Raw genomic sequence first — 26371 nt, forward strand, 5'->3', positions numbered from 1 at the left:
AATGGATTTTCAAACAGCTGTGCAGCATAGCCTTCTTCCTGTCCCTGTTCTGTTCACTCTCTGCCTTCCCTTTCATTCCTCAAAGATTTATTTGGGCTCAGCAACAACCAGAACCTGTCACTGGGGACTTTGCTCCCTCATGGACATTTAAAACCAGTTATTTATAAGCAGCTGTTGAAGCAAGCAAAAGGCAATAGCGCTGGTATCAGGAAAGTGTTTTTTTTGTTGTCCTTGCAAAAGAAACGTGCCTCAACCTGGCCAATTATAAATCTCTAAAATCTGGTAATTCACCAATAGCAGAAAGCACAACAGACATTTTCTCAGGATTTAATCTGCATAAGGTATTTACTAAACCCTGGTATTAACTGGTTTCTGCCAACCACACAGAATAAAAGCAGGAATTCCACTATTTCTTAATGCTTTTGCTGTCACAGAGAAGGGATGTTTGAAATTTAATCTAGAATAGGTATACTTAGCATGAGAAATCCATGTCAGACTTCTCTGCCCCCAAGGATGTCATCCAATTAAAGACTGCATCATTAGGCACACACCAGATCTGCTCTCATTCTGACAATGTATATTAAAAAAAAACCAAAAACAAAACCAAACGAAACCCAAAACATTTAGTTCTGCCTTCTTCCAACTCTTTTAGTATGGTACATGACAAAAGGTCAACCTTTCCCTTTGGTTGGCAGTATTACAGGATTAACACAGACCCTTATATCTGTAAAAGACAAAAGCTGCTTTTGCCAGTGCTTTCAGTTGCACATGACAGTCACAACCACTCCTGAAAACTGCTGCTAATCCAAATCTAGTTCAAAGTCCAAAACACTCTTGTGATTATACTGTTATCAGTTTTAGATAGCAATATTCCTTGAGGCAAAGAAATCATTTCCCTTATGAAAATGATAGTGAGACAGACTTTATTTCTCCAGCTTTACCTTCAATTAAGAAAGCTGCACTGATCTATAATGATTAAAGTATGAAGTATGGAAATTTCCTTCCAAATTAATCTTCTCTTTCCATCATTCTAATCAGCCTATATTTAAGAATCAAAGTGTCCAAGGGCTGATGCAGACTGAGTGACATCTGCTCTCTGAAATTCTAGTATCCTTCTTGCTTTTCTCAGGCTTCTAACAGAATCACTGTTACCTGTGACAGCCACAGGTGAGCTGACTTGGATCCAGTATTCCAAAGCTGTGAAATTCCAATACCACTTATTTAACCCAGGCACTCAGAAAGGAGAATATTTATCTGCTAACACACACTATGAAAAATGTTTCTAGAAAGAATGGAGAGTTTTTTTGTAGTGTGTTTTTTTTTTTTTAACACAGTTCTCTTATAACACTTCTCCTGGTGTTTAAGGGAAAAATGTATGAACTTTCTTTCAGCGTTAAGTTGATGCCATACCAATTTTCCTTCAACCTTTTTTTAAATACATAGGATAATTTTTTTTCTCCTGTATACCTATTACTACTTTGGAAAGGTAAAACACGTATTAGACATTGACGTTTATTTTTTAAGGGAATAAGATGCCACAAAGTAACAAATGACGGCAAAACATAGATTAGCAGATATAGAAATTTACCTTGCTGAGTATTCTGTTCTTGAGTTCGATTCACAGTGAGGTCTAGAGGGCTATCCTGTTCTTCCTGAAGGGAGTTTTCCGTTTGGTTCATTTGGACACTTTTACACATCAGACTTGGTTCAAACGATGAACCATTTCTGTTCTCTTGAATTTTGCTACTTTTTGAAATGTACTCAATCGCAAACTGACGGATCATTTTTTTCATTAATTCCTGAGCAACTAGGGGAATGTTAGGATCACAGTTCTGAGGAAGATCTAGGAATAAAAAAAACACAGGCAAGAGTCAAGCTTAATTACTTTTCTTGTAATAAACACTTCCCATAAGCACACAAATGTACATAACAAGTACATGTGTCATGAATGTAATAATTCAGGTGCCCAATAAATTTTTCTTATGAGCATTCCTAACTGGAGGTCACTTGGAAGAACATATTTAGCACAGATCAGTAATTTTTACCATATTCCTTTATCACAGCACGCAAGTAAGACTATGCGGGTTGCATTATTTATGGGAGTCAGAATGTGCATTTACTGTTGGCAATAAGTTGAATTTTCATTTGCAGACTGTTTCCTGTTTTGAAAATAAACAATTTTGAATAAAACCAGTGAAAGTTAAATGAGCTGTGAGTTAATACTGAAAGAAGTTACTTTCAAAGAACAACCATAACAAAATAATGTGTAGTAAAGTGTAGAGTAACATAACATAGAACACTTCTATAGAGTAACATAACATAGAACACTTGGACTTTTGAGGAATTGACCTCAAAAAGAAAAAAAAAAAAAAGAGAGATTTATCTCACCTTCATATTAAATTAAAATACCCACTGTAGATTCAGGATTGAAATGTCAAAACTGATATGATGCTCCTTAAAATGTCCCATACAATTTAAGGTAATACAAGCAATTGAATACAAAAATAAAGCTGTAAATTTTTATTGTAAAATCTTACAGGATTTTCAGGATATTTCCTAAGTGCTATCAATGAAACCACTTGTAAGAAAAGCTTTATTTCCTCTTCTACACTGGGTGTACTCTATTTTTTGCTTGTGTATGTAATAGTCCCATGGAAAGTAGTATTTCATTTTAAAAACAACAACAATAAAACAATTAAAGGATCAAACATGAGATACCTCTGACTTTATTTTAATGTTATCTGTCAGCTAGAAAAAAGTTAAACCTCTTATTGAACACAGATGAAACTACATTTGTGAATCAGTAAAAAGAATCCTAACAGAAGCACCAGACAGAACAAAACAAAGATGTGTAACTTAACATAAATAAGCTGTGTTACTACACTGATGACTGCAATACTTCATTTCCCAAGACAAGCAAAACTGCCCATGCTCAGAGATCTGTGTCTTCCTTGAAGTGGCAGTAGTAGTACTCACTTCACTATCCCACTCTTCCTTCTTTCCTTCAACTCTACACACATTCCCCCCCCCCCCCCCCCCCCCCCCCAAATATCCTTTTCAATGTTTTAACCATCCTTGAGTTCACAGGTAGTGAGTGAAGCAGTTTTCAATCCAGAAGGTACAGGGATTTAAAGATTTAAAAGTGTGAATGTGATACAGGAGAATTAGCTCTTAGGTCCATCTTGATTGCCTGAAAGGAATACCAAAGGACATGATTCTGTAGTTACTGGGATACTAAAGTTAGTCTGAAACAGATAAGGTAGATGAAAAGTTGGGTTTTGTTTTCATGGAAATGGAGAAACTGAAAGGCCTGGACTGGGGAGATGTTTGCATGCAAAGTGTACGTTTCCTAATAGATAGTTTGGGGATCATTTTCACCAACAGAACATGGTAAGGAATTACAAACACACACCTATGAGATCTGCTGTGTGAAGCACATGAGAGGGCAGCTGACTGTTCAGATGCTTCCTCTCAAGACCTTTTGGTTGGCGCCTCAGTAGTGCTTTATGAAGTACAAGTGAAGGTCCAAGATTTCCAAAGACTGAGTACATGTTAGACATCTTGGGTTCAAGAGAACTTATCCAAGGCATAACAAAACAAGTCCGCTTATGGTTAAAGCTCTATCTTCTGACAACCTTTCAAACAGATCTCTACCTCAATATCTAAAATTGACAGGCGTTTCTAGGAGAGAGGTATGAGGTAAAATTAGAAATGATAGAGAAAAGAGAAAGATCTCTCCCTGCCATGTAACATCCAGGTATTACTATTCTTTCTTTATATTGTTATTTCCTGATCCTAAATAATGAATCCAGAAAACGTTCAACTGGAATTTTATCATCCTAGAGACACAAGTAAAGAAAAAAATTCAATAGATATTAAAGTAGTAAGGCAATAGGTGTAAAAGTGCTAACGAATATATAAAATATAAAAAAAGAAGAAGGAAAGTTAAGAGATAAAATTGAATAACTGAATTATCTAGGAACAAAAGTGTTTGCATGACAGGAGAATGGTAGTTCTAGACAATGAAAACTGTTGATCAATAGCTTAACTTAAAAAAAAAAACATCAAAAGAAACAAAACCAAAAATCTGACAGTCTGTAATCAAGAAACTCATACAAAATTAATTATACAAAACATTATCATATTATATAGAATAATATAATCACACTATTATACTGAATAATCTACCAGATATCTGGTCTGGAATGACCCTGTTTATATCAGAAATTAGTTTTTTGCATGCACCCAAGAAAAACTACTTTGATGGCTTCTGGATAACAGGGGACCATCCCTGCAAATGGGAGAGAAGAGTTATTTTAAAGGCACAGATCATACCAGGATGTAACAAGCAAAAGACCATAGAGTGCAAGGGACACCTGCCATTAGCTGGAAAACACAAAACCCTGTAACAAATTTCTCCTTATTAATCACCATCCCCTGCATCAGTTATTATAAACTGATACAAAAAACTCAAACAAAACTCATTCAGAACTGTCAAGTTTCTACTGCCTTCCTATTCTAGTTTAGACTATTCACACTGGTAATAGCCAAGCATATATTGCTTTTAGACACTTGAAAGAGAAGTCAGCTTTTCCATTAGGAGCAAAGTCATCTTTTGACCTAGTTGGAATAAGAAAGCATTTTTTTTTGTTCTTATAACAAGTTCTTTAGCGTTAGTTTTTATTTTTTTTTAACTTCCCAATATTCCGTATGGAAAAATAAATGCAGCAGAATTCCTCATATATTCAACTGCTATAGCTATTGGTAGTTTACAGATTCTAAGTTAATTTACTCTAAAAAGGTAATACAGAAGTTGGGGTGTGTGTATACCTCTGAGCATATGATCTGAAAGACGTGCTCCAGGGATGCATCTGAAGTGCTCTTGCTGCTAATGCAAATTCAATCTACAGGGTGAGACTCAGGTAGTCTAAGATTAACTGCCACAAATGCAAATGGTGTTGCTATCACATTGACTGTTCTATATTGTAAATCATTAAATAGTAAATCATGCTGGAAGCACCTTGGGAGATCTCTAGTAAAACTGCTTGTTCAAAGTAGGGTCAACTACGAGGTCAAATCAGGTTTCTCTGGATTTTACATAGTTAGGTCAGGAGTACTTCCATGGATGGAAACTGCACAACCTCTCTGGGTAGCATGTTCCACTGCTTGCCTGGCCTCATTTTTCCTTAGACGAAAAAGAACTTCTAATTTCAACTTGTCTGTAATCTGTCACTATCCTGCTATGCACCACTGTAAAGGCTTTCGCCCTCTCTTAGAATCATTCAATACTCTATGTTGGAAGGGACTCATCAGGATCCTCAGGATCATTGAGTCCAACTCGTAGCCCTGCACAGGACACCCCAAGAATCACATGAGCCCGAGAGTTTGTCCAAATGCTTTTTGAACTCTTGGTGCTGTGACCACTTCACTGTTCCAGTGACCAACCACCCTCTGGGTGAAGAATCTTTTTCTAATATCCAACTAAAACTCTCCTGACACAACTTCAGGCCGCTCCCTTGGGTCCTGTCACTGGTCACCACAGAGAAAAGATCAGTGTCTGCCCCTCCTCTTCCCCTCACAAGGAAGTTGTAACTGCAGTAAGGTCTCCCCTCAGTCTCCTCTTCTCCAGGCTGAACGGACCAAGAGAACTCAGGTGCTCCTCATACGGCTTCCCCTCAAGGCCTTTCACCATCTTTGTTGCCCTCCTTTGGAAGCTCTCTAGAGACTTAATGTCTTTTTTTATATTGTGGCACCCCAAACTGCACACAATATTCAAGGTGAGGACACACCAGTGCAGAGCAGAGTGGGACAATCCCTTCCCTTGACCGCCTGGTGATGCTTTGCCTGATGCCCCCCAGGCCATGATTGGCCCTCCTGGCTGCCAGGGCACTGCTGACTCATATTCAACTTGCTGTTGACCAGGACTCCCAGGTCCCTTTCCGTGGCACTGCCTTCCAGTCTCTCATTCCTCAGTATGCATATATATTCAGAGTTGCTGGAAATCTGCTCTTGATCCATTACTATTAATGCTGGTTTGCTTCTTGATGGAGAATGAAGCTGGGGACGCTTAACTTGTATTATGAGGAAGAAGCAGTTTAGAGCAGTTTGAAGTTAGAAATAATTTCCCGCAGCTCTCCAAATGTTATAGAACACAAACGAGTGCTGTAAGATCTCAAAGGAAAGAAGAAAGTTATACAGTTTCATAACTATATTCTTTTTATACACTGTACATTCCTGAAAAAAAAAGACTAAGGTAAAGGCAACTTTTATATATTTTATCAATGTAACACTCAAGTTATCAAAAGATACACACTTGAAGTAGGTTACATAACGTCTAATTACTTGCCTTCAATGGCTGTAAGTCTGCAATGAAAACAGACCTGGAGCATCTCTCTTACAAGGACATGGAGTTGGGCCTGTTCAGCCTCAGAGGGGACCTCATCACTATCTATACGTGTCTGTAGGGAGGGTGTCAAGAGGATGGAGCCAGGCTCTTCTCAGTGATGCCAAGCAGAAGGACAAGAGGCAATGGGCAGAAAGTGATGCACAGGAAGTTCCACCTGAATATGAGGAAGATCTTCCTTACTGTGCAAGTGACTGTGCACTGGAACAGGTTGCCCAGAGAGGTTGTGGAGTCTCCCTCACTGGAGATATTCAAGAACCATCTGGATGCAACCTGGGCAATGTGCTCTAGGATGGCCCTGTTTGAGAAGGGAAGTTGGACCAGATGACCCCACTGTAGTCCTTTTAACCATACCCATTCTGTGATTCACAATGGCAAAGTTCCGCTACACATGAGAAATTTGTAATAAGTCATATAAAATTTTTAAATGCAATGAAACATATTCTGGGGCAAGAGAGGCATTAGATGTCTGGCCTTCGTATCACTACTAAATATTTCTTAATTATTATCAGCAGATGGCACCAGATATACTTTGTATGACCTAAAGAGTCTTTATTCTAAGGTGTTTCATTAGGAGTCATGATTATAGCTCCTTAAAAAGTTTTAAATCTACACGCCTACACCTGTTTAAACTCCTATTTTTCGCAGTTGATTTAAAACACAAGGTATCTGTATTTAGTCCATAGACCTTTTGCTCTAAAGATCACTCTGATGTTCCTCCATTTTCTCTTAGATCACTGTAACCTGATGTTATTAGGATAAAAGATGGTTAAATGACACATTTGTACACTATAATATTTTCTGCTTGTGATTTTCAAGATTACAGTCAGAATGCAAGAGAAGAGTAATAAACATCGTGTAATTATGACTAATTGCAATGATTTATTTTAATTCAAAGCTCATGTTTAGGATTAATACTTACTCAGTTTATGTGCTGCAACAGCTTGTAACTATTTGAATTCATACTCTTAACTACTCTGTTCATTATGTGTGATTATTAGACTACAATGTACAATATAATGACTGCTGTGACTGACAGTTCAGAGTTACACATGTATTTGGCAGGACAATGAACAAGGAGTTAAAAGCTCCCAAAATAGTGTTCCACAATAGTATTCTATTTCTTGAAAATGCATAATTTTTCATTAAAAAGTCAAACTAATGAATTAATTTCTCTACTGATACAACACCAAAAAGCAGTGAAAAGCAGCAGGGAATTACAATCTTCTTTGTACCTTACAAGGTTGTTGTGCGAGTAGCAGGACTAAGAACACCTGGTTGTTTATCAGCGTGTTCCCTGCATTCACTCCACCTTTCCTCTTTTCAGAAAAAGGTCATGTTTTCTAGAACAACCCCGCCTCAACAGCCACTAAACTGTCCCAGCAATATTCTTAGCTGTACTCATAAAATTGTTCATGTCACTGTCAGATCACTGACAAGTTAAAACCAGAATACAAGAATTTATTCTGAGCCATGTATCACAATTAGTTAACTTGACTGATCAACAAACAGAAGGAATAAAGGCCAAGTCCACTCTAGTTTTCTGCTCTTGTAAGCATTCCACGTTTTTCCTTCCTCTACTCAGGTTGCAATTCTCATTACTCTATATATAGTCATATCTCTTAAGAATATTCTTAAATATAGTTGAAAATGACCAAGAAATTCAGAGTCAGTGAAGACAGTAACACTGGCAGGCAGGTGGTCAACACAAAAACTATGCTTTACTTCCTTATGAAAGCAGCTGAAAACCTGCTATGTATTCTTTCCTGATGAACTTTAAGAGGAATAGCAAGGCTGTCATATAAGCTTACTGCACAAGATATGTCAGAGCTCTCAGAGATTACAGAACACCTTGCAGATTTTGAAAGGACAAATTAGATTTCTTAAAATTATTAATAAAAAGGAACTGCAGGCATTGGATGAAGCAGTGTGTACATCCCAAAACTCCAACTCAGAAAGTAACACTTCTTTTTCTAAGTCTGAGATTATGTGTGCAAAATTACATTCTCATAGGTTTGTCAAATTATATATACATTGTCCAAGAAGCATAACCAGTTTATGACATCTATGCAACTAAGACAGAACTATGCAAAGAACAGGAGAACTCAAAGTTAAATTCAGGGATACGGTATGATGTATGAAAGTCATATTTATGAATGGAAATATTGTGCAACATGAAATAGATAGCTAGAAACTATTAATAAAGAATTTTTATAAAGCTTACAGGGAAATTATTTTGATATGGGAAATGTAGCAATGAAGATACTTGACAGAGCAGCCCAGAGAATCTGGAAAGATTCAAGTAATCCCAAACATTCTCCCTGTAATTTCATGCCATAATTCCTTAACTTCTATAAGAGCTTCTCATATTTCAGTCTTCTCTTGGTGGATCATGTCCTGAAAGTAGAACGTGATTCACTACCATGAATGCATGCAAATAACCCTTTCTTTTTAATTTGTTTTTGTTTAAAGAGGTCACATTAATACTGCATGGAAAAATGAGCTTCTAAGAACACACAATGTGGAATACTAGAAACTCAGAAAATTAATAGTCCATGAACAAAATGTCTGATTAAGTACTTAAACAACCAAGGTTCTGCTATATAACAATGACCATGTCACATTCTATAATATTCATGATAAAAAAAAGGCTAATATGTATTCTTTAACGAAAGAAAACAGTTGTATTTTAACATCATGTAAGTGGAAAAGTACCACAGTCTACTCTGCTTACATGACCAAAAGGGATGTTATACTTGGGAAGAAAGCATCTGGGTTTCAGATACATTTTTTAATGGGAACATCAGTGTTTGACGACAAGAATCATTTTGGCTTTGCTGAGGTGTCTGCTGAGCATAGGACTTTTCTACTGACAATTAACTACCAAACTGGCCTTTCACTAACACACAGTGAAGTTAGGTTGCTAATAGGAAGACACTGTCACTTACAGCATCTCCAGAGTTTACACATCTTGGCAGTAATTCTATCATCCCTTGTCCCAGATTCTACAGACAAGTTGTCATCTAGGAATGTCTGAAGCCTGTATGCTGCAGACAATCATATAACGTGGCTGCATGTTCTGAGATCTTCTGAACTAGTTTCCTGATATAAAAAAAACCCCACCCTAAACCAAGACCACAACCAAATGCCCCAAAACTAGTCTGCAAATGAAAAAATCCAGTCGTATACTAATTTGTTCTAAAATAAAAGGTTAATGAGACCAACAAATCCAACTCTTAAATTTGCTCACTAGTCTTAGAAGTTGTTCACAGAGCCCTAAATGAAACTGTGGTAGTTATAATAGTAAGAGGGTAGATCATCTTGAGGAGTTTGCAATCCAAACAAGTGTCACTCCATTTTAAAGACAGCCAACCAAGAATTATGAATTTTTTCCACAATGAAAGCACATCTGGTTTAGTACCAGGTATAAGATCTGTTCCTTAGCTAAGCAATTACTGGAAATTTTTTGATTCCTTTTTTCCTAAGTTGATAGCTGAACTCAAAAACCTGCATAAATTCAGAAAGCAGACGTGAGATTTTCTCTAGTAAAAATCTTCATCTTCCTTCCTAAAATCCAAAACAGTTACTTGAATACCTCATAAATTGGTTTCACATGTCCTTTACAATATTTTTTGCTTTTCACTTCCTGTAATTTAAACAACTTAAAAGACTTTGCTAAGACCTGAACTGAAGCAATATTCTTGGAAAATTCCTAACCAAGAATACAGAAGTCCTTCAGAGAATCACAAAAACAACTGGAAAAGACTGGTTTTGTTTTTTAATAGACAATTTTCATGTAGCATGATTGACCTGGCAGATCAAATCACCTAAGGAAGATGCTAAAAGCCAAATGTTCTTTGTGAAAAACTTCACTAAGGCGAGGTCATGACAAGTTTCACTTCTCTTATGATAAAAGTTCCTCTCAAGGAGTATCAAAAGGCAGCATCTCCAGCAGAAGCATAAAGCAGGCAAACGTTCGAAAACACTGTACACATCAAGACCAAGAAGAGATCTGAGAAAGCAGAAATATGAAGGAATTAAAATCCCTGCCTAGGGAGATGCCATGCAACTGGGCCTGTGATGAAAATATAATAAGAATTTCAGAAGTAATGAGGTGCCATCTTCACTGGACATTTTATTTCAAATGGAAAATAGCTTGTTTTAAAGAAAGACAAGGAACAAAGATAGACTCAAAATGCTGTTGCACTCCACATAAAGTTCTTTAAAATGCAAAAAAGCAAAATGTAGCCTGAATAGACACACAGTACATACACCCCAGGTTCAAGGGCATAATAATTTCTCCTGCTACAGCATAGTAAAAGGGAGAAAACCAACTTTGTTTTTTTCTCCCACTTACGTGAAAGAAGAGAGTGTGTCTAATTCTTTGTTAAAAGCAAGAGAGGGCTGTCATCCTAGCCATACTCAGCTATTCTGACATCCAAGTACACCCACTAACCCCAAGAAAAACCCGTGAAGATTGTAGTTACTGAGTAAAGCTTCATTCACTTTTCTTCATTCACAGGAAGCTAAGGAAGAAAATGAGTATTTCTGCTGCCGTTGACGGTGAATAACCAAGTAACTTTCATGAACCAAGCTGACTTGTCAGTCACTCATGTACTGCTATAACTTTTTGAGTTCGAAAGAACAAGAACAGTCAAAGAATTGATGAGCTACTAAAAACTATATTTTGACAAGAAGTTTCAACCTCCAACTTGGATGTATTTGAAGCAGCAGCTTTTGTACAAGAAGATCCCAAATTCCATTTTGCAATCTGCAAAACACATTTTCTCACCTAAAACTGTTTTCCTTTTGAAAACCACAAGTGAGAATTTAGGAATAGAAAATGTTTAAATACTTAAAATTCCAGAGAATGGTACCTGAAGTTGGCACGAGGACAAAGTAGCAGTTCATGGTAAAAAAACCCAAACCAATACAATTTGATGAACAGGGATTCAAGAGAATAACACATAATGCAACAGGACTAAGAGGAATGGCAAGTAGGAAGAGTAGTACTTCATCTGGTGATTCTAGTAAGCAAAGAAAAAGATTAGGGAAAACCAAAGGAATAAGGAAAAGAAACAGCAGAAACATTTATTTCAATAGATAAATAAAAAAATACTTAAGAATCAAAATCAACCCTGAATACTTTGATTCTTCTAGATTTTCACCATATTTCTTAATATAAAAGACATGTTTTTATTACCTTTCTTTCGAAAGAGTGCATTTAGATAGTTTTCTGCTTGGCATTCAATCTTATCAGTGTTGGACTGGCCCTGAGATGACAGTTCCTCTGTAGGCGTTGACTGTGAAGAACCGATAACTGATGCACGATCCTAGAAAAGATATGAAGATCATGACATCTCTCAGAAGTTAGTCTGCTGGTAGTGCAACATACAACGAATTACTGAGCTACTGAATTAAATAGTTTGATTTTACTGGTTCTATCTTGAGTCAAAATGCAGAATTAACTTATCTGCAAAATTAAATTCTCTGATTCTTACTTTCATACCAAAAAATGGGTGTTAGGGAATAATGTTTAATATCATGTTCATACTTACACTGGCTGTTTCTTTGTGTAAATTACAAAAGGAACATTTCTCATCCATAGACCAGTCAGTTAGCTCTTCTGGCTCACAGTCTTAAAGGAAGAAAAGAAAGCTAGATGTTTTAAACAAGTAAAAATGGATTTTGAAAACAAAATACACATCCTACAATTCACTTAAGTAAATTCTGTCAATAATCTGGTATGTGTTTATTGGTACAAGGCATTCAGTAGTATTCTATTCTTCAGATATTTCCAAAGTCTTGTCTGACTTGTTACAGCTCAACTTACAAATAGCAGAGAGCACCTTTCTTAAAAGGAAAGGCAAACTCATGCAATTCAACTGATTACCTGTCATAATTACTGAAGGCATCTGAATACCGTAAATAAAGTGATGAATTGCAGACATTATTCTTTTTAACAAAGCGTGCAAACTTGTAGTAAACTAAGCTAGGAATTAGGATATGAACTCCTCACCATTCAAGCTACATGAATTTTACTTACAGTATTTTAATTGATTTGAAACCATCACCATAGGTAAACCAAAGCCATATACTCACTTCTAGCACTTGATTTATCTAGAAAAAATAACTTTATATGTTTTGTCAGAAAATGTACTTTGGTCTAGAGGGAATATAGGACTTAAATCTACATCGCCTATATCAGGTCCAGTCTTCTACTGAATCAAAACACACCATCTACTTTCTTTAAACAAGTTATTGAGCCTCATTTCAAAATTAAGAAGTTTTCCACCTATACTCTTCTCTTCCCTATCAGGAATTGCTTCAAAGCTTTTCCCAAATGAACGGTGCTAATAGTTAAAATTAAGTTTCTAATTTCTTGTTTAAAATTAACACACATGGCAGCTTCGTTTTGAGGCAACATTATTCTTATACCCATATACTTTAGGCATTTAGCACCTTGATGTATTTACAGAGAATACCATTATCCCCTTTACATTTAATTTTGCAGCTAATCTAGTTCACCTGGTTTTCTCTCATGAGATTCAACTCCATATTTTCTGCACCAGTCTCACTTGAACACCTGTTTCCTGAACAGGGTGACCAAGATCTCAAGATGATGTCTTTTACATTTAGATCAGACTTCCTTAAACTGTAGGCAGTACTTTTCCCACAGTATCCTAGTTATGCAGCAGTCTTTATCACTGCTACAGTCTTGGCAGGTGAATACAAATATGATTAACTAATACACCAAGGTCCTCTCCATCCTGCTCATTTCCAGTTCATGCACTTAAAACCTAAACAACTTTTTCATCCTCCATTATTAATTACCAAGTATGTTTCCTCCTTTTCTCTGTACCACTAAATTACAATCACAGTTTTGTTAGGCAGGTTCTTGAGATTATCTGCTTTCAATAGCACATGATGGTAGGCTGACCTTGGCTGGCTGCCAACCCCCAACCCAGTGATGCTGTCACTCCCCCTCCTCAACAGGGCAGGGGTGGGGAAATAAGATGGTAGGGGAGAAAATAAGAGGAAGAAAATAAGAAAAACTTGTGGGTCAAGATAAAGACAGGGAGATTACACTTACCAATTACTGTCACAGGCAAGTCAGACTCAACTTGGGGAAAATCCATTTCATTTATTGCCCATAAAAATAGATTTGCATAATGAGAAAGGGAAAACACTAAACCACCTAACCACCCCTTCTTCCCAGGCTTCAGCTTCACTCCTTCATTTCTGAGTCTTCTCTCTCCTCCCCCATCCCAAACAGTGCAAGGAGGATGGGAAACAGGCTGTCCTCAGCTCATAACAGTTCCTCTCTACTTATTGCTTTTCCTCATTATTCCCTGGCTCCAGCTTGGGGTCCTTCCCACAGGCTACAGGCCTTCACAAACTGCTCCAGTGTTCTTCCCACAACTGTAGCTCTTCATTAACTGCTCTAGCATGTCTTTTCCACAGGGCGCAGCCCTTCAGGAAGAGATCACTCTGCAGGCCCACAGTTCCTACCAGAAAACCTGCTCCTGCATGGGCTTCTCTCTGTGGGCTGCAATTCCCAATAGAAGCCTGCTCCATGGGCTCTCCGTAGGCTGTAGCTTCCTTCATGGCATCTCCACCTGCTCCAGTGTGGGGTCCTCCATGGGCTGCAGCGCAGATATCTGTTCCAACGTGGTCCTCCATGGGCTGCAGGCTCTACCTGCTTCACCATGATCCTCTCCATGGGCCACAAGGGAATCTCTGCTCCAGTGTCTGGAGTACATTCTCTCCCCTCTTCCTTCTCTGACCTTGCTGTTGGTAGGGCGGTTTCCCACTGCTCATCATCCCCCATCTTTCCCCCACAACTCCTTAACTTTTACTTTTTCTTAAAGATATTATTACAGAGGCACTATCAGAAATAAAATGAGTCTGAAAAAAGTAGGTTCTTCAGCTGAGTATGAACACAACCCAAGTAACTCCATACTATTATTAAAATCTATTTTACTCAACTCTAAAATACTAATTAAGAACAGAACTTTGTTTTAACATGTTATATGCTTCCAGGGATGCAAGTCAGCAGTTTCTGCAGGTTGGACAGCTGATGATCAAGAAACAGACATGAGATTTTCCTTGACTGGACAGTAACAAGAGATACTGAGTTATTTTTGCTGAATTAATCTAGCTGTTGCAGCCTATTAGAGTTATTCCTTTAAGATATACACAGATGAAAAAAACTGGCACTATTCCTTCATACAAAGTTCAGGGGTTTCCTTGCAACCATGAAAAATCTATTTACGAACCTTGGAATTCTACACATAACTCTAAGACAGGTGTCATATTTTCAGAGAAATTCTTCTGCCTTGGAATCCTGAATTTCCACTGTTAAAAGTCAAACTAAAGAGTGATCCTTGTGTACTGCCAAAAAAGCAAACCTTGAGAAACATCAGCTCTACATAACGTTAAACTTATTCAAAGTAGTATAAATCATGTAGGATAGTATAAATCATGTAGTAGTATAAATCAAGTATGCCAGTGAGCTAAGCAAAACTGACATCAGACAGCAGACATATACAAGAGATATCAAATGCCAGACATCTAACAGTCTCGGGTCACCATCACAGGAAACATACTGAGATCAGTATTAAGTTTTTAACTACAGATAGGCATCTTCAAAAGATCAGAGGCACAGACAGAACCTGAAGCAGAACAAACTTTCCTTGCCTGTACTCAATTTAGGGTGACGATCACCCTGCCCCATTTTATCTTGCTTAGGGTCAAATGATGCGAGATCTGCAGAAGACCTACAGCGTTTTCAGCCCACGAGAAAAAGTTGTTAACATTGTGCAAAGAGCATTTTAATACTAAACACAGCACAGATTATTACCTGAAACCAAAGTCACTTAGTACAAAGTTGTTTCTGTTTCTTAAGAATAAAACGGTGAATTTCGACAAAAAAAAAATACTACCTTTTTACACTTCTTAGGGCACTCAAATCTTTGTTTCCCCAAACCATTTTTCCCAAGGAGTCATGCCAAATTAAGCAAATTAATTCAGACATCTGTAATGCTGAACAGATTCCATGTTTACCTCTTAAAATATGAAATAGTTTTCTAGTAAATCTGAATATAAGATAGCTTAAAAAATTCAACTCTTACTTTCCATTATTTTCTGATTATAATCATATCCCAAGAATTTTTCCAGCTATTTGTGACAATTGTGAACAAAATACCCTCTTTCTTTTTATATAGCGCTACTGCTTCCTAGTAAGTACATTAAAACATCTGAGGTGTTTATCATGTTCCTTCATATTTTTAATTTCATAAATACTCAAATTATATTAGATTTGTGTTTCTAACATAATTGTTCACTACTGTAAATACTCCAGAACAACATATGGAAAAGTAAAACACACTCTCAAACCTTTCATCCTGTATAAAGAGAAAGAACAATGAGAGCTGCTTTTCTCCCACTAGACACTGCTTCTACTCTGTGGTTAAGAGAATAGAACCCCAGCACCTAATCCCCAAAAAAAGAAAGTACACACACACCAGCTGATTAGAGGAAAAGCTTTCTAACAGTTTAGCTAAATATCCATAAGTAGAATGTAAAGAATAACAATTTACATGTGAATCTACTTAGCTGAAAATGGGTATAAGCAAAGGATTAGAAAGCCCTAAAGATTCAATAACATAAGAAACCTCAGTTCAGAGTGTGACCAAGGTCAGATGCCAAGATATAGAACTTGACACCTCTGCAATCAGAAGCAGCACTATCAAAGCAGTCAGGAGACAAACCTGGTGCTGAACAATGGTGACAACAAGAACCATTTAAGCAAGACCAAAATAAACCCTCCATATACAAGAACTTCAAGATATGAAAAAAGATTATTTTCTTTGAAAAGCATAAAAACTCAGTAAAACTGATGTGTACCTTTTACCATTTAAATTTGTCATTAAAATTTATTATTTGCTCAAGTAACTTTGAGGAAATACAATACAATAATTTAATCTATAGATCAAATACTATTTCAAGACAAAATTAAGAAATATATCAATCATGTTACATTTTATGCACATTATTGATTTTTTTTCATGTCACAATTGATAAAGCCAACAATTTAAGAGAAAAAAATGCTATTGTAGCTAAGCAGTATGTATTTCAGCTGATTCTCACACACTTCTGCACAAGAAAGCCACATAATTTCTTGAGGTATGTTTGAGGAAACATACCCTTGCCAATGAGCCACAACATTGCACGTTGACAGTATTAGTTTAGTGGTTATGATGAGGAAAAATGAACACCTTAAAAGATGCAGTGATCCAGGCACATTGCTAAGAGTCTAAAACCTTGGTTTCTGATTCTACCAGCTATATTTTTTAACCAAGGCAAATTATTTACTTTGTATCTTAGTTTCGTTATCTGTAAAGTGAAAAGTGGCACTTATGACAGTGGAAAAATTTATACAAATTTTATTTGAGAGTTCTATAATAATTTTTATATGAAAAGTTAGACCTCAAATCAGAAATAGTATTGCATCCTATACTGATGATAAAGTTGACCTCTACTGTGCTGTGTTTTGTACAAACAATTTCACACAGCATTACTGAAGTTACAGATACTGTATCTATAAAAATGAACCAAAAATAGTAAGGTAAGGAGGGCATCCCAACTAACATGCCATCTATCTCCTCTGCAGTTGCTTTAGAAGTAAAATCAATTTTACAGATGCATCAAACACGGAAATAGGCTTTAACTGTTAAAAAACTCTTGCACATTACTGACACATTCTTAGAAATTGGAAGAAAAAAGCTTTGAAACTTTACATTTTAGATAAACATGAATTTAATTTGCAGGATAAAGTCACAGGGGCATCGAATATCACAGATCTGCAAGCAATGGAAATATCAGATTTTAAATAGGTAAGAAATCTTCAACAGTGTGAGACAAATAAGTTAAAACTTTTCCCATAAGACAGCTCAAACACAACCATTCATGAGCTCTGAAGGAGCAATATAACACTTTAGTGTGTAGTGTATCAGGCTCCTTTAGCTGTAGCAGTTAGATTTTGAAAAAAAAATCAGCACACTATTTTAAAAAAATGTGAAACCTTTGATGCAAAAACCCCCAAACTTTAATCACTAATCACTGTAAAGCCCAATACATACAACCAGGAAAATAAAAAGAAAAGATAGTGCACACATAACAATATCCTGTTCCCTTTTCAAATGTGCTTGCTTGTCACAGCAAATGGGAGTACTATTCATGAAAAAAAGCTTTAATCTAAATTTATACATTTCTTAAATGTTTTTATGTCTTACTAGTAGCATGCTTAGCTAGAGACAGGAAAAAAATATTCTGAAAACATCAGCAAAGTAGTATTTCAAGTTGTCCCCTTTCCCCTTGAAAATACTGTGTTATGTATATGATACAGGCCAAGGAACTTGCACATTATGAAGAGGACAAAACCATAACCAAGCTAAAGCAATCATTCCAAAACTCTTCTAAGGAAAGATATACAGCACATGCCACTCTGCCTCATGTACTAGCACTACATAAGTTACATGCTTTACAAATTACCCTATCAGATAATGAATTGTAAAGAAATGAGATGGAACATTCCGAAGGTATGAATACAGAAAGAACTTTTTTTTAAGCCAAAAAATTAACTTGACAAAACACTTTTTTCAACACTTCAAAGCAATTTTTTGCTGGATAGTCCTCATCTTGTCAAAGAGAGATAAATCATTTCATACTTAACCAAGGACTCAGATGTTATTAACAGTTATTCCAGCAAAATCAAACCCATTTGGCCTAAGACTAGGTCTTATAAGGGTAATGATAAAGGTATATATACAAACACACTTCAGTATAGATAAGAGTTTATATATATATAAAATATATAAAATTAAAACCTTTGATTTATATGTAACAAAGACATTTTACACACACACACACACACACACACACATATATATATAAAAAGCCTAGACTTTCTTGACCACTAAAAGACCAAACTAGCATCCACTACCTTCCTTTGCACAGTTAATGTCAATAGGAAGCTGAACAGCTTGTCTTCCATTTCTAAAAGATGTTCAAAAACAAAGTAGGAGAAGCAATATCCCAGAAGACTAAATCTTTCTCATGAGAACTTCTCAGGAAAACTTAGCTAATCTTAAATTTCCCTATACAGGAACAAAACCTAGGTATCATTTTACCAAGTGTTTTGCTTATGCACAGTACTGACAAGAACATCATGAAATGAACATTGGAAAGAAAAGCATAGGAAGAGTTCCTTTTTAGAATTCAGTTTCTACTTTAAACTACTTTTAGCTAAAAGAAAAACCAGTAAGTTAAGGTCATTGCACTAAAAGCTGACTCATTTACCTTCAAATAAACTGAGGTCTCTTCGTAGCCTTGGTCCATAAAGCCCTTCTAAAATACTTTCAAAACCTGGAGACAAAAGAAACATTTAAAACAGTCAATCAAAACTTCTTCAAATAAAGCAAATTCGAGAACACTGGCAACAAACATTCTCAAATTCTGAGAGCAATCCCAAAAATTGTTAAATTTATGACACAAATATTTACTTCTTCCACTATAGTACTACTCAACAGAATTAGGAGATAAAAATAAGACAAGGCAACTGCCATCTGCCCACAATCAGCCTATTAAGCCGTGCCCCAACAACCTCATTAGACTTAAAATAACTACCACAGAATCTTAAAGGTGGGAGGATTAGCCTCATAGCTCTATACAAGTGAAATAGTCTCTCTCTTACACTGGAAATCAGAGTAATGCATGGAGAGGTGAAAGAGAAAAAAAAAAAAAGAAACCTTCAATATCAGAAACTTCTCATTTATGACCTCCTGAAATGACATAATCTGAGTAGGCTAATATTCCTACAAATATAAAAAAGCAAGCTTATTTTGCTTCTGATACCACAACAGTACTCCCTAGTCCTCTGTATCCATACAAAAATGTTTTAAAATTGAGGATTAGATAAATCCAATTATTTTCCAGATTTACCAGCTAGTCTGTTTAGGTATTTGGTAAAAATCACATACTGCAATAAGGGAGAAGAGACACAGAGCAAATCAAATGATTGGAAAAAAAACAATGAAAAACAACCAAAAAAAGAAAAAAAGAGATGCATGACAACTGATGAAATATGGTGAGAATTTACATCATCAATATAACAGAAGTTTTGTTCAATACAGAGACAGTTTCCAAGTGCCCCCCTTTCTCCTCCTTCCAAATAATAAGCTTACTTGAAAATAAGAGGATAATTCAAAGCAGCATTTGAAGGTTCTCATTCCTTATACTAAAAGCCTGTCTGTATTATATATGTAGCTATTTTACAGAACTTTGCAAGACTATTTTATCATCACACCACATAAAAGACACCAAAATCTTCAGGAAACAAATACCATCAACAGAGAACATTTAGAATCACAAAATTTACTCATCATGTGATGCCTTTTAAGACAACACAACATCCTGCTCTCTCGTCAAAAGTTACATTTACTTTTTGGTTTAGATCGTATGCACACTAGTATAAGAAAAATAAGTAAGTACCATATCTTGAGTAGAAAAGGGAAGCTATCTTAACACATTGGAGCTGCTCAGATTGACAGGTTAGATTTTGTTAAAATTTGCATTATAAAATAATTTTAACATATGGACTATATATTATGAAATTTAATCAATTACAATTATACTCAATAATAAAATTATATTCATACGAGAGGACACAAATTAAATGTTAAACCTGCTGTCCACTCACAAATATATATGCACACATTTTTTAAACAGTAAAAAAACCCACAAAGCAAAAATCCAAGGCCCAAGCTTATACTAAAATTTACCTTAAAGCATTATCCAGCGACTCTTAAAATCAATGTAATACAAATTCACATCATATTAGCATTGCACAAATTCCTCTCTCTTCTGACTTCAAAGCGTTATGGACAAAAAAAAGCAAGAGAGGTGGAGTCTGAAGTTAAGATAGCAATTCTCCAGACATAACAGATTAGAAATATAATACACACTATTATCCATTGCTATGATCAATAATGTTATAAACTACAAGCCACTTAGGGTCAGCAGCTAGTTAGGTTCTGGCAAATTACTGTCACTGAGTAAAGAAATGAATGAAGCATCTCTTAGAGACAATTCTGCTTATTTCAAAAGAGCAAACACCAACACTTATTTCTTAGTACTTTGTCAGTCAAACAACAGGAAGGTTGTTTACCATCCCAGCCAGCATCAAAAACCTCCTTGTTCATTGGACACCTACCACCCCCCCACCCCCTGGAGGGTGTTACTTGTTTTTGCCTTTACTTTTGTCCTTATCTGCCTGCCTTACTGCCTGTTCCTATCTATGCAAAAACATTATTTTTTTATTACCCTGAGCAAAGGACACACCAACCCACTTCTCTGTTAATTCACCAAACTTAGTTCCATCCTACCCAACTGCTTCTCTTCCAAGTCTTACAGAACTTCTCCATGGAGCCAAAATAGATTTACTCTGCATGATCATTTGCTTTTTTTTGGATACTGGACACCTTCTTTTAAAAGAACATTTAGTTTTACAATCTAACAACATCGAGACAATCTTCTTCCACACCTTATTCTAAAATTTTCCCAGAAAACACCTGTATTACTTCCACACTCCACAAAGTACTTCTGCTGCCTTTCAGTAGGATTGATACAAGTTTAATTTAGCCTAAGCATGAAGATACAATCTTAGTTTCTAGTACAGCTACTGATAAATGTGTGCTGGCACTGTTTCATAAAATGCAACCACCTCGACACAGGCATTTCAATAAATCTTTGTTCTCCTTCTTGAGTCAATGTGCGTATGCAAACAGTAGTAGCAGTTTTGGAACTCTCCAGAACCTGAGGAGCCTACAGAAACCAGTCAGAAACACATTTTGCTTATACCTCTCATGATTCACTAACAAAAAAATCTTCTCCAAAGTAATTTTACAGAATTTTCTGTCTCTTTGTGGTTGATTGCCTCTCTGATTCCAAACTGCCTTTCAAAAGTGTTACTTGAGATCTGACACTTCCTGGCTCTGAACTGAAAAGCAACACTGTTGGCTCTATTAACTTGCAATATTCCAATCTGTCCAACTCCTATCTCTTAATAAATTTCTTCTGTTGTCTCACTTCTCATATCTTCATATAGAAAGAAGATCAGCTTTCTTCATTATCTCATACCCTTTAAGATCCAAGACAGGTTCCTCCAACAGTCTTCATAAGCAGAAATTTGTGATACAGCTAGTCTCTTAACCCAGTTACAAGTTTCCATAGTTTGCTTCTCTGAACAAAGTTGTGAACAGGTTTTTATCCTCTATATTAACTCTCACCCTGCCCCACCACCCCCTCTACCAACTCCACTCTTTCCTCAGAGGGACTCCCAGAAGCTGGCAGGATGAAGCTATGATCTCCAACAACAGGAAGGGGGCTCTCTTTTTCTATAGGTAGCTATTCAGGTGCCGAAAAGGTGAATAGCCCAGGAACAAGTTCCATCAGGTTTGGCATCTAAGCCTGATCCATGGGTCAACAGCCAAGGTCACTAAAAGGAAGCAACACGTGACAGTAATTGCAGAATCCCACGGGGCTTCTGTACAGCAGCTGGACTGGATGTCTTATAAATTCAGCTGTTTGCCTGTGGTCCAAACATGGAACGTTGCAGAAAAACTTTTATGGCTCATCTGGCCATTGCAATATTATCATTTGTTGCCCATCTACCTGGCCACTGTGATACTGCCAAAGGTGGTCTTCAGCAGATCAGAGCTAACTACAGGAGCACATGGACAATGGTGAATGACACCAGGTATCAATATAATAAATAACAGAGCCCAAATGCTGATCCAGGGGGAACACTTTGTTAGGGAAAACACATCCCATGGATCAACATCTGACTACGTGGCTGTAGGAAGGACTTCATCTCTTAAGAGAGCTCTGAGAAACAGAAAGCTTGAGAAAGACAGGATCTATTTGACTGTGCAAATCACTGCTAACAGGCTTGGCTCATAATGAGGTCTTCAACCTAGGTTTGCCAGGAAAGTGGAGACAGAAGCCTAGAAAGGAAGAGAACGGCAGAAAGGGTAAATGCACAGGACAAGACACAATGAGGACCTTACAGTCCTCCTGAACAAGTGGCATAAGCAGGGACACACCTTAAGCAGCTCTATATGAATGCATTCAGCACAGGAAGCAAGCATGAGGGATTATAAAACTGAGCACATAATGATCTTACTGGGAATACACAGTAGAGTGAGACAGTTCACACAACTGCTCAACTGCAGTTTAAGGAAGAAGTGAGAAAGTCAAGGACAGTGCTCAGACTTTATACAAAGAACTTGAACAAATGGAGCCTTAGTGTGGAATAGGCTACAGGACAGTTGAAAACCCACCAGTCAGGATTCAACCAGGCAAACATCATGGTGAACATCTGTTACAGACATTACAGACTGCCAGTCAAGGGTAAAGAAGAAAAAAGGCTGCACAATCACCAGCTTTAGCTCCCATAAAAAAAAACCAGTCACTAAGACATACGCTGGAAATGCAGCATGGTAGCGTACCAGCAACACAGAAGATTCTCTGGTGCTTGGAGGACAAACCTGCCTGAGAGGTGGGCAAGCTTAGCAGGAGATGAACCCTGCTAGCTGCTACTCATCACTAAGGAAGAGTTACTCAGTGATGTGACAGTTAACAGTGGTCTTGGTCACAGCAACCATGGGATGGAATTTAAGAACCCAAGGGAAGTGAGGAACCTGAGTAGCTGAATAATTTCCCTGGGCTTAGCGGTCACTGATTTACAACCCTCCCCCAGGACAGGGGGACTGCAGTGGAACTAGAAGTAGGATGCTGTACTATCTTGTCTAAACCAGGGAAGCCTTAAATGGGCCAAGGGCCTATGGCAACATTTTTGCTGAGTTATCCTACTAACTATTTCATAAAGTCAGAGAAATTGCAAAGTGAAGAGCAATTACCACTGCTGAGTAATTTAAAAACCAATACTTTGTGAATTAATTCCAGTATGTTATTTTAAGTGTCTCTACAAGTTTACTTAGATTTAAAACATGATTATTAAATCCAAAGGATACCTTCACAACTTTAAAATAAAATTTTCTTAAAGAGAAGCTACCTTTCAGCTGCTCACAGAGCTTTATGATTTAAGTTTCCCCCCAATGTTTTATCGCAGTAAACTGCTTAGTGTCTGAAACATCCTAAAAGTCTGTCTGCATTAGAGAGTGTATGTTGATATATATAAACAGTACAGGCTGTAAAATTCATTGTAATGAATAAAACAGAGTAATAATTAAATGGATACATTCCATGGAAGCTTCCCAGATTGTGCACGTTATACACACTTAGAGGTACTCAAAGAACACACAAGGGCTCTTTTCTCACTCCGTGACCAGATAGTGCCATTCTTCATTCTACTCCTCAGCAGCAGCAGCAGTGTGGTGTTTATTATGAAAGCCTCTTCCATTCAGAAACTAGTAAATAGCCCAGTGGTCCCTGTCTCCATGGAAGCTATCAATATTCTACATTGCACTGAGTCTAGAGAAAATCATGAGGTACACTTACAAATTTTAATACAAGGTTGGTCTAAGTTAATTTTGGACAGATGTAGCAATTGAACAATTATAAAATACAAATTGAGGTCAGACAGGTTTAGCTATACATTGGCTACTGTTTTTCCAAATGCTTTATCTTCATAATGTTTCTGAGACGAAATAGTTACTTCAGCCTCAGAGTTGAATTCAACACCTTCTCAAACTGCCTGTCTCCTCCTTCCCTCCCCACATCCTCTAAGTGATCACAACTGAGACTGCAAGTATGTTTTCAACAAATTTGAATGACTCAAATTGTGTGTCAGGAGAACAGCCAAAAAAGGAATAAATATCATGTCATAAGTGCAAGCTGACATTTGAGCACTGCTTTCAAATGCACCACTTGGTGGGTCTGAAGATAGGAAGGGTAATTACTATACAGCTGGAAAGAGAAGAGTAGTATATGCACAGGTTGTATTAAAAAGCTTTTGATAGGCTCGGTACATTCTACGTCATACTAATTTCTTGATTCTCCTAGTCTTGTATATGGCCATATTAACTCCAGTATTTGCATGTTCTTTTCAAATGCAAGTCCATTTCATAAAAGGAAATATATTTTCATTAACCTTTGAGACTTCGTTCTTTCACAAGTAATCTTTTCTTTCCTTTCCCATTTCCATGTTTCTATTTCAGAAGTAATTAGATTCTCAGACTTTTTCTTTAAGTCTACTGTATTTGAGACATTTTACTAAAATTTAGTAATTTTTAGTTTTGGTTTTTTTGAAAGCTTTTCACCTGTTCTTTAGCTCAGTGCTAGAATACAATAATACTAAATCTCAAGGAGGGGCCTCACAAGACTTAGGCAAACTATAATAATGACAACTGTTGCAAGGGCCATATTGAGTACTTGCCTAGGCACCTGTAACAGGATAACTGGGAATTCATGTAACCACTGAGTTTAAAATAAGAAAAAAAAAAAAGGTGATGGAAAATCCTATTAAAAGCACTGTAATTCAGAATGTCATCACGTCAATGACCTCACAATAAGCCATCTAGAAAAACCTTTCACTTATACCTGCTCTCCCTTCCTCTGATCCGCAGCAGCTTTTTTCAGTTTAGGAAAGTATGAGCAGATGAACTGATAAAAGCTTTCAGCAAAAATACTTCTAAATAAATTCACTTTTGATTTGATATTTTTCTGAGCCATAACGACTGTTTTATTCATACTTCTGGATGCATACCAGAAATTGTAGATGAATGCTCCTCACACAGATAGAAAAAATTGAAATGGAAGAGGCAAATGCTTAACAATACTGCTCATCTTATTCATATTTACTGCTCTAGTTTTCATCTTAATGCTGAAAGGTTACCTTTTAGATGAGATCCTACTGTTCTCTCTAACTACGTTTTGGAGACTTGTTAAAGAACTTGGAAAATTCTGAGAGCAAATTAAGCTCTGCTTCTTCCCTTCTTTTCCAGCATATCCTGAATTAGGTACAGGGTAAGACTGCTGCACATCACTTTGAAGGACAGGGCACGCAGGTGTATTTTTGCTACAATGAAACAAGACATAAGCCTCTGGAGGCAAGGTATGAAGAAAAGGATCTTGAGACTCTGTAAAACATACCTTTGTTAACTCACCTAACAAAGTTAGCAGAAGTGTATGTTGAAATCTTCATAACTTCTGCATGTCCAAAAATTAACTTATCCCAGAAACTTTCATCACCCTCCAGTTTGTGGCTTACTATACCAGCAATCACATCTGAATTATGGTATTTCAAGTTTTTTTACTGAAGTTCAAAACACTTGTTATTTAGCTTCTTAAGTAAAATTAGTCCTCACTCCTATTCCTATTTGAGACCCTGGTAAGTAACAAGCATCAGCAAGGAAGTTGTATGTATCTTCTTTGTTTTTTGAGTTTATTCAATAATCTTAGCAGAGAAAATAATGCAAAGTTAAACAGAAAAAAATTGCACATTCTAAATAGTGTAGAGTTTAGCCCATTAAGGCTGCTTTTTAAATCAAAACTAATATGAAAGTAGGTTCAGAGTTGCTGATTTCAATTCTTAGAAGGCTGCAAAATTTAATAAATGGTCTTTAAAATGTAATTAGGAAAATCCAAAGAACAGGATTACATTTAATGAGATTGGGCAGAGTACTGCCAGACACAGCATTAAAATGAAACTACCCTCTTTTATTTTTTGGTGTGATAATAGTTACCGTTACTTCACTTAATTGTTAGATTTGATAAGAACTAAGAGTTCCTGTTTCTGCACTTGCCTCTGAACACAGGAACACTTATCTAGTTCTCATATAAACTCTATTCCCATTCTGAAGTCATATAACCCATGTTTTGAGGTGATATTTCTTAATCAATGAGGACTATTACATAAATTGTATGAGGAGTTTCAGAAACTAA

The 26371-nt window shown here is 36.6% G+C and overlaps 1 protein-coding gene across 11 annotated transcripts in view; it reads right to left on the minus strand.

The window, feature by feature from the left end:
- The window catches only part of LCORL (ligand dependent nuclear receptor corepressor like), an 84896-nt gene that overhangs the window by 37847 nt on the left and 20678 nt on the right, over positions 1–26371 (minus strand). For 10 of the 11 annotated variants that reach the window (XM_027642716.1, XM_027642722.1, XM_027642713.1 and 7 more), the window contains exons 2-5: positions 18767–18832; positions 11962–12041; positions 11607–11736; positions 1589–1843 (exon numbers count right to left, since the gene is read on the minus strand). In XM_027642716.1, coding sequence (XP_027498517.1) covers positions 1589–1843; positions 11607–11736; positions 11962–12041; positions 18767–18832 — 531 coding nt within the window. Of the gene's footprint in view, positions 1–1588; positions 1844–11606; positions 11737–11961; positions 12042–18766; positions 18833–25322; positions 25358–26371 lie in introns of those variants that run through there. The other variant, XM_027642719.1, reaches the window with a different exon arrangement.

The sequence above is a fragment of the Corapipo altera genome, unplaced genomic scaffold (assembly GCF_003945725.1).
Source record: "Corapipo altera isolate COAL_440 unplaced genomic scaffold, ASM394572v1 22, whole genome shotgun sequence".
In the NCBI taxonomy this organism is placed as follows: domain Eukaryota; kingdom Metazoa; phylum Chordata; class Aves; order Passeriformes; family Pipridae; genus Corapipo; species Corapipo altera.